The sequence below is a fragment of the Gymnodraco acuticeps genome, unplaced genomic scaffold (assembly GCF_902827175.1).
Source record: "Gymnodraco acuticeps unplaced genomic scaffold, fGymAcu1.1, whole genome shotgun sequence".
In the NCBI taxonomy this organism is placed as follows: Eukaryota; Metazoa; Chordata; class Actinopteri; order Perciformes; family Bathydraconidae; genus Gymnodraco; species Gymnodraco acuticeps.
In genome coordinates, this window is record NW_022989951.1 from 8,769 (window position 1) to 17,797 (window position 9,029).

A 9,029-nucleotide genomic window follows, 5' to 3' on the forward strand; every position below is an offset into this window, starting at 1 on the left:
AGAGGGGACACATGTTGATGTAGAAGAGACATAAAGAAGAGGGGACACATGTTGATGTAGAAGAGAGATGAAGAAGAGGGGACACATGTTGATGTAGAAGAGACATAAAGAAGAGGGGACACATGTTGATGTAGAAGAGACATGAAGAAGAGGGGACACATGTTGATGTAGAAGAGACATGAAGAAGAGGGGACACATGTTTGATGTAGAAGAGAGATGAAGAGAGGGGCACATGTGATGTAGAAGATAGAGACATTAAAGAAGAAGGGGACACTGTTGATGTAGAAGAGACATGAAAGAAGAGGGGACACATGTTGATGTAGAAGAGACATGAAGAAGAGGGGACACATGTTGATGTAGAAGAGACATAAAGAAGAGGGGACCCATGTTGATGTAGAAGAGACATGAAGAAGAGGGGACACATGTTGATGTAGAAGAGACATGAAGAAGAGGGGACACATGTTGATGTAGAAGAGACATGAAGAAGAGGGGACACATGTTGATGTAGAAGAGACATGAAGAAGAGGGGACACATGTTGATGTAGAAGAGACATAAAGAAGAGGGGACACATGTTGATGTAGAAGAGACATGAAGAAGAGGGGACACATGTTGATGTAGAAGAGACATGAAGAAGAGGGGACACATGTTGATGTAGAAGAGACATAAAGAAGAGGGGACACATGTTGATGTAGAAGAGACATGAAGAAGAGGGGACACATGTTGATGTAGAAGAGACATGAAGAAGAGGGGACACATGTTGATGTAGAAGAGACATAAAGAAGAGGGGACACATGTTGATGTAGAAGAGACATGAAGAAGAGGGGACACATGTTGATGTAGAAGAGACATGAAGAAGAGGGGACACATGTTGATATAGAAGAGACATGAAGAAGAGGGGACACATGTTGATGTAGAAGAGACATGAAGAAGAGGGGACACATGTTGATATAGAAGAGACATGAAGAAGAGGGGACACATGTTGATGTAGAAGAGACATGAAGAAGAGGGGACACATGTTGATATAGAAGAGACATGAGGAAGAGGGGACACATGTTGATGTAGAAGAGACATGAAGAAGAGGGGACACATGTTGATGTAGAAGAGACATGTTCTGCGGATTTTGCATAATAGGTGACCTTTAAAATTACAATAATAAACGCAGCCCTAACAGCAGAATTGAGAAACCTCTATAAGCCATGAGTTTGTATTTTTACAAGTCTGTCTCTTAACATTATCCTCCCCTCCCCCCCACAGGAAGCCGTCCCACCCCCTGCTGAACTCCTTCATCCGTCACATGGGTCAGGGGGCCCAGGGCCACTGGGAGTCTCCGCTGGGCTCCGTCCCCCGCCTGCCCAACCACAGCGCCTGTGAGATGGGAGAACTCACGCAGACAGGTGGGCTGGAACCACATAATTTACATTTGTATCATCAACCAGAGCTGTACAAATACACTGCACACTGACCAGTTTGCATTTCATTTCATTTGTATGTAATCCATTCATGGTATGCACAACTTAATGTATAACAACTATTTACAAAACATGTCTCTATAAACACACCGTGCCCGGAAAGGAGCAGGGAGAAGAAAATAATCTTATGTTACCTGCCCCAAAATAAATAGAAATAGATGGTCTGTCCTTCATATTTTCTTATTCACAGCCAATCATAACAGTATCGTAGGAAAATAAGAAAACACAAAAACAGACTTAGTTCCCACTTGACAGTTAACGGAAAGAAACAAAACACCAAAACATCACATGTACGAGGAAAACACCTTCATCTGAGTCCTACTGATGTATGAAAATGAGAGTATTAATAGTTAAACATTACATCCATAACATCCATATATATTTGCTCCTTTTTTTCAGGGTTCTTACGGTCATTAAAAACCTGGAAAAGTCATGGAAATTGAAAATGCTAATTCCAGGCCCTGGAAAAGTTATGGAAAACAATATCTTTCTCAAAGTTTTGGAAAAGTCATGGAAATGTAACTAAAGTGAAATATAATTTATATTTTATGTAATTGCCGAAATAGTAATACTATAACGATAATAAATACTGTATCGTAGGGCTGCTCGATTATAGCAAAAATCATAATCACGATTATTTTGGTCAATAATTGATATCACGATTATTAAATACGATTATTCATTGGCTTTGAAAACATCCATTTATTGAACTTCAAAACAAATAATAATTGTAACAGTATCTTTATAACTGTTGATTACCCTGAACGTATAATTCAACTGTAAAACCAATACAAAAATAAATCATACATTTATAATTACATTTAAATAAATAATATCAAAATAATAAATACCAATAAACAAGTTCAACAAATATTTTGGAGCGCACTTCCACAAGCTACTAAACATATATAAATATGATAAATAAGACAAATAAATGAGATCAAATATGTTGCAGTGCACTGTCACAACCTGTCCTTTTTTTCAATTATGTTGTTTTTCGTAATTGTGGCAGGCCAAAATCGTAATTGCGATTAAAATACGATTAATTGCACAGCCCTACTGTATGGTATAGTAATGAAACGTAAAATGGCATTTAACTATCGAGGTGTTTTGCTGGTGAGAGATTTTAGTTGCTTTAGCGCGTAGAAGCTAGTAAGCCTATTGGATTTGTTGTAGATAGGCACAACAAGTTTCACATGCAGACCTTATTTTCCTGTTCCATGTTCAAATAAACCATTTTCAGTGGTACGCTGAGAAAGAGTAATTTTTTGGTCATGGAAAATTAGGTAAAGGTCCTGGAGAAGTCATTGAAAATCATTGGTGAAAAAGTGTATGAACCCTGAACTTGATTCCTCAATCCTATTTACTGCGGTCAAAAAGCAGTGTACGATGCAGCTCGCTGCAAATAAATCCAATGAATACATTTTTTTCTATTCAAGATTATTTCAGGACTAAAATCTTGTTTTTAAGATTTATTGAAAAACCTTTAATAGAATCTCGAAAAAAAGGTCAATTCTGAAAATGAATCTACAAGTCAGTAATAATAAACATTAGAGCCTCCCTCTTGACACAGTTTGTTAACAAGCATTCACACTGTGCAAATATCAAATCAAACCTTCATCTTGTTTACTTTTTTCCCAGGTGTGGTTCAGCAAATAGATTTTTTTGTAGATTAACTAAAAGGGACCTATCATGCAAAATGCACTCTTTGATGTCTTTTATAAATCAACATGTGTCCCCGGTGTGTCGGGGAACTCACGCAGCGTCAGGAAATAAAACCCTCTCTCTTTTCCTCCGTACCCAAATCTCTAAAAACGGGGAACAACGGAGCTGATCCAGATTTGCGTCCGATATGACGTAATATCTGAAATGTGGACCCACGGGCCAATCAGAAACGTTGCTATCAGAAACAATGCCCGACTGTTTTGGACGTAATATGGTCGGTGTTTACATTAGCATCGCTAACACTCAGAGCTAACCTGTACTGGAGAGCATGTGTGTGAAGAAGCAGGAAGTAAAAAGGAACTCACCTTGTGGTATAACCGGCAAGAGAGAAAGCCTTTGAGCTCCATACTGTTTCAGATCCTTGATAATCCATGATATGGCGTTTCATCACGGCAGCATTTAGTTTAGATAGTAGCTGCCGGGTCCCGCATGAGCTCAGACCCCTCCTTTTTTAAAATTGTTTTAAAGCTTTATTCCCCAAATCAGCACTTTGGAAACAGGAAGTGAAATAGAGGGATATGAGGCATGGCTAGAAAGGGTGATCTGTTTGGTATTTTGAGCAAAACACTTCATAGACATGTTTTTTATATATTTTTACATATCTGAGACCTATGCTATTGCCTAAAAATAGCATGATAGGTGACCTTTAACTAAATTAGGAAAAACTTCAATAGAAACGTTGGATGAAAAGAAAAAAGACATTCAGTATAGCCCAGATTTTCTTCTGACCAATGTAGTAATAAACAATTCTGCAAATGAACCTACAAGTAATTAACATTTAGCATTAGAGCAATATCAATTAAATCTTGTTTAATTTCCCCCAGGTGTGGTTCAGCACCTGCGCAACGGGCAGCTCCTCCACAAAGCCTACAGGCGGCACAGCTTCCCCCCCGCAGACTGGACGCCCCGCCAGGTGTGGCTGGAGACCACCGGTAAGAGCCGTACCCTGCAGAGCGGACTAGCCTTCCTCTACGGCCTGCTGCCGGACTTCGATTGGACGAAACTGACCATCCGTCACCAGTGGAGCACGTTGTTCTGCGGCTCGGCGTGCGACTGCCCCGCCAGAAACAGACACCTGGAGGAGGAGCAGAGGAGACAGTACCGCCTCAGGGTGAGCGACACCCAGCTGGAGAGGACGTACGCTGACATGGCGCGCACTTTAGGTCTTCTAACCCGACAGCTGAGGGCCGCAAACCCCATCGACTCCCTGCTGTGCCACCTGTGCCACGGCATCTCTTTCCCATGTGTTCCTATGGGAGACGGCACATACGGATGCCTCACGATGGCTCAGTTTGCCGTCATTCGTCGACAGCAGCTCGACGATGAGGTGGATCGGAGACGAGTGGGGCTGTATCATAAATACGCCATTTTGGCCATGTACCCCTACCTCAATCGGACTGCCACAAAGATGGAGCGTGTCGCCAAGGACAACGAGGCGGGCAGAGCACGGCGGGCAGGAGGCGAGGAGGTCTTCTCGCTGTCTTCAGCCCACGATGTTACCGTGGCGCCGCTGCTCAGCGCTTTGGGGCTCGAGGAGGTGCGATTCCCACGTTTTGCTGCTCGATTAGTCTTTGAACTGTGGAAGAGTCCTCCGGCCACGCAAGGACAACAGAAGAAGAAAGCCGGGAAAGGCGACAAGTCGAAGGTGAAAGACGGAGAAGTGTTCATCAGGGTGCTTTACAACGGCGAGGACGTGACATATCACACATCCTTCTGTCGCTCACACGTCACAAACACCAACCAGCCGCTCTGCCCTCTGAAGAACTTCCTGTCTTTTGTCAGGAGGGACATGTTCAGTGTGGTCAACGCCACGTCCTACCAGGAGGCGTGCTACAAGCGCCCTGGTTGATGGAGAGGAGGGTGAACATTGTTTCACTTTCTTGCGTTTCGTTTTCCACTTTTGAAGACGGTGCACTTTTATGCTGCTCATACAATTCCTACATCTTTTTAAATGTATATAGCGGTACATTCCTGAGCACACACACAGTACTGTACATCACGTCTTTGTAAGATCGGTATCTAACCTTTTTTGGTCTGTTTTCCTAAGCGTCTTCGTAAGAGTCATTCAAGGGAAGTTGTATGGCACTTAGCCACTTTATTCCTATATTCCATATTACCATGGAATTCCAGTATTTCCCAAATGCTTGCAATAAAAAGGAATATTGAAACGGGAAATAATATGCTGAAATAATGATTCACGAGTAATATTTTGAGTACAATAAATCTTTTCAATGAAAATTACACTTTGGGCTAGTTATGGCCACATTACTCAATATGACTCATTTGTATTAGCATTCATTTTAATATTTATTCATTGCATTCTCTGTTTAATGATGAGGGTTATTTCTATACTTTGACACGTTGCTGTAGGTGATTTTTGTTTTCTTACATTTATTTACAACTGCAGAACTGAATCTGCATTCATATCAATTGGTGATTTAACAGATCCACTTTTTTTATTTTGCTTGTAGTAAACTGAATCAAATAAAGGTTCATTCTGCGCAGAAATGTTCAAATCAATTGCTGAAAAGTGGTTTCCTGGATCCTGGTGGTATGTTGGTATCAGAGGTGGGAAGTATTAAAGGGGACCTATCATGCAAAATGCACTTTTTGATGTCTTTTATTCATCAACATGTGTCCCCGGTGCGTCGGGGAACTCACGCAGCGTCAGAAAATAAAACCCTCTCTCTTTTCCTCCGTACCCACATCTTTTAAAAACGGGGGGACAACGAGCGGATACAGAGTTGCTGCCGATATTACGTAATTTCGGATGGTGGACCCACAGAAAGTTGCTATCAGAAACAATGCCTGACGTGTTTTGGACGTAATCTCGTCTTTGTTGACATTAGCAAGCCTCGCTAACACTCAGAGCTAACCTGTACTGAAGAGCACATGTGTTTAAAAAAAGCAGGAAATAAAGAAAGGAACTCACCTTGTGATAAACCTGCAAGAGAAAAAGCATTTGAGCTCCATATTGTTTCAGAAATAATCCTTGATGTGGTTTAGAATAGGATGGCGTTTTATCACAGCAGAATTTAACTTTATCTCCGGTAGAATTCTGATCAGGCATTAACTCCGCCTCCTCTTTTTTTTTTTTTTTTTTAAACCAAGGACCCAAAATCCGCGTTTTCTCTAATAGCTGCAATAGAGGGATAAGAGGGATTTCTAAAATGCATGATCTGTTTGTATTTTGAGAAAAACACACCATAGACATGTTTTTATATATCTGAGACCCATAATATATGCCTTAAAATAGCTTGCTAGGTGCACTTTAAGTACATTTACTCAAGTACAATTTTGAGGTACTTTCATTTTATGCTACTGTGTACTTCTACTCCACTACAGTTCAGAGGTAAATGGTGTACTTTTACTCCACTACATGTATTGAATACCTTTAGTTACTCTACAGATCTGGATGAATGATGTGAAATCTAATCAAGTGTTAAATCAGACTTTAGTTCCACCTGGAGTAAATCCACCAGCTACCCTGCAGTATACAAAGTCATTCAAACTAGCTGCACCTTTACCAGCTTTGAGAACACTTTCATGATCAATCATTATAAAACATATCATATATATTATTCTGAAATGGACCAATCTGCACAATGACTACTTTTACTGTCGCTACTTTCACTATATTTAGATGATAATACTTTTCTGCTTTTACTTTAGGAACATTTTGAATGCAGGACTTTTACTGTAACAGAGTATTCCTACACTCTGGTACTTCTACTTTTACTCAAGTACAAGATCTGAGTACTTCTACTTTTACTCAAGTACAAGATCTGAGTACTTCTACTTTTACTCAAGTACAAGATCTGAGTACTTCTACCTTTACTCAAGTACAAGATCTGAGTACTTCTACTTTTACTCAAGTACAAGATCTGAGTACTTCTACCTTTACTTAAGTACAAGATCTGAGTACTTCTACCTTTACTTAAGTACAAGATCTGAGTACTTTTACTCAAGTACAAGATCTGAGTACTTCTACTGTTACTCAAGTACAATATCTAAGTACTTCTACTGTTAATCAAGTACAACATCTGAGTACTTTGCTCTAAACTATAGCTTCATGACTGATGATTCTTTTAAATTGCAGTCTCTTATACTCGTCTACCACTAGATGGCATATTAGCTCCACAAACCTCATCTAACTCATCTGCTGCCATCAGTTATCCACTTTGTCAACAGTGCTGCAGGAGCACAGCACACCGTCGATACATTTATATAAATGTTAAAATGTTCTGTGCCTATCCTCCCCCCCCCCCCCCCCCCCCCCCCCCAGAAGACATGTGTCATCATCATTAGGGACATAATACAACGCTGACAAGATATCAATTGCACAGCTCATTTTCAAAAGTGCCTCAGTGTACTCGCACTGTTGTTTCTCCTCTCTGAATCCCCAGAATCAGGAGAGTATTGACTGGAAAAATGCAATAACAAGAGTGAGTGGGGTAAATTACATTTGCAGTATATGGATGTTATATTTGTCCTGGCAGTAGACGGTGAATAAATTGTTACACAATGCTGTAGACGGATCACAAATATCATCTGCTGGAGCAAGAGTTTTTATTGTGTTACTCTGAAGAGTTCAAATTAGGAGCTAATAAGGATAATCTTCTCAGGTGACCAAAGCTTGAATGTACATTTTTATGAATTTACTTAATTTAGTTGTGACTAAAATCATCTCGGTGTGAAAAAATGTGAGAAATCCCATTTCATTCTGATGCTGAGTCACTCCCTGAACTTCACTTCACATCTCAATCCCAAAGTTGGAGTCTAAGCGTTTAAATTGATGCTAATTTATTCCCAAACTTTCCCCGGTCACATCCAAACCTTCTCCTGGTCCATTTCCCCGTGTTATGCCATGACGTCAGGGTTGTTAATGACAGGAGCTAACCTTCCCCAGTCAACCCTAACTCCCAACTCATGTCCTGCCCTTTCCCAATTTCATCTGACCGCAACTCGCTCAATCTTTGATGTTGTTACACTGCCTCTGGCTTTGGCTTATACACCGGTGTCTCAGAGTGTGTGTGTGTGTGTGTGTGGGGGGGGGGGGGGGAGAAGGGTAGATCAAGGTGAATGTATCAGGGGTTGTGTTTGCTTTCATTTGGCTTAATGTTTACGTCAACCTGTTTGTCTGGCCCCAGAAGAAAGTCCACTTGACTTAGTCTTGCTTCGAAATCCTGCACATAGTTTTCCAAACACACCCACGTTCTCCAGCTTTAAAAGCAACATCGTGTGTGTGTGTGTGTGTGTGTGTGTGTGTGTGTGTGTGTGTGTGTGTGTGTGTGTGTGTGTGTGTGTGTGTGTGTGTGTGTGTGTGTGTGTGTGTGTGTGGTGTGTGTGTGTGTGTGTGTGTGTGTGTGTGTGTGTGTGTGTGTGTGTGTGTGTGTGTGTGTGTGTGTGTGTGTGTGTGTGTGTGTGTGTGTGTGTGTGTGTGTTGTTGGGAGGGATGATTGGAAGACAGATGACTGACAGCTCACACAGTAGGAGAGGAGCACTGTGGTCACCGCTAAGAAGAAGAAGAAGAATAAGCACAGACTGAACGAGGGGAGGGAGAGGTTGTGGTTTTGGTTCGACATTAACCTCATGGAATCACCCATCCAGCTCTCCTCTCTCCAAAAACCACAGTTACAGCCACAGGTCGGAGGGATTGAAGAGATAGATTAGATTTCATGTTGTGAATAGGTTTTGGTGGATGAACAACAGCTAGCAGACAAGAAAGAAGCCAAGTGTTGACCAGAGGGAGCTCAGGGTCAGACACTGAAACGACTCCAGCTTCCCACGGTAGCTTCATTTCACAAGAATTCATAAGGCATGGGCCAGTTATA

The 9,029-nt window shown here is 41.3% G+C and overlaps 1 protein-coding gene across 1 annotated transcript; it reads left to right on the forward strand.

Moving 5' to 3' along the window:
• Positions 1-1,181: 1,181 nt before the first annotated feature.
• Positions 1,182-5,797, forward strand: pxylp1 (2-phosphoxylose phosphatase 1; the record flags this gene model as incomplete). The annotated part of the gene is made up of 2 exons (XM_034210623.1): positions 1,182-1,395; positions 4,020-5,797. Coding segments are annotated over 2 exons (1,239 nt in total), but the record flags the coding sequence as incomplete, so codon positions are not given.
• Between the last annotated feature and the right edge of the window lie 3,232 nt (positions 5,798-9,029).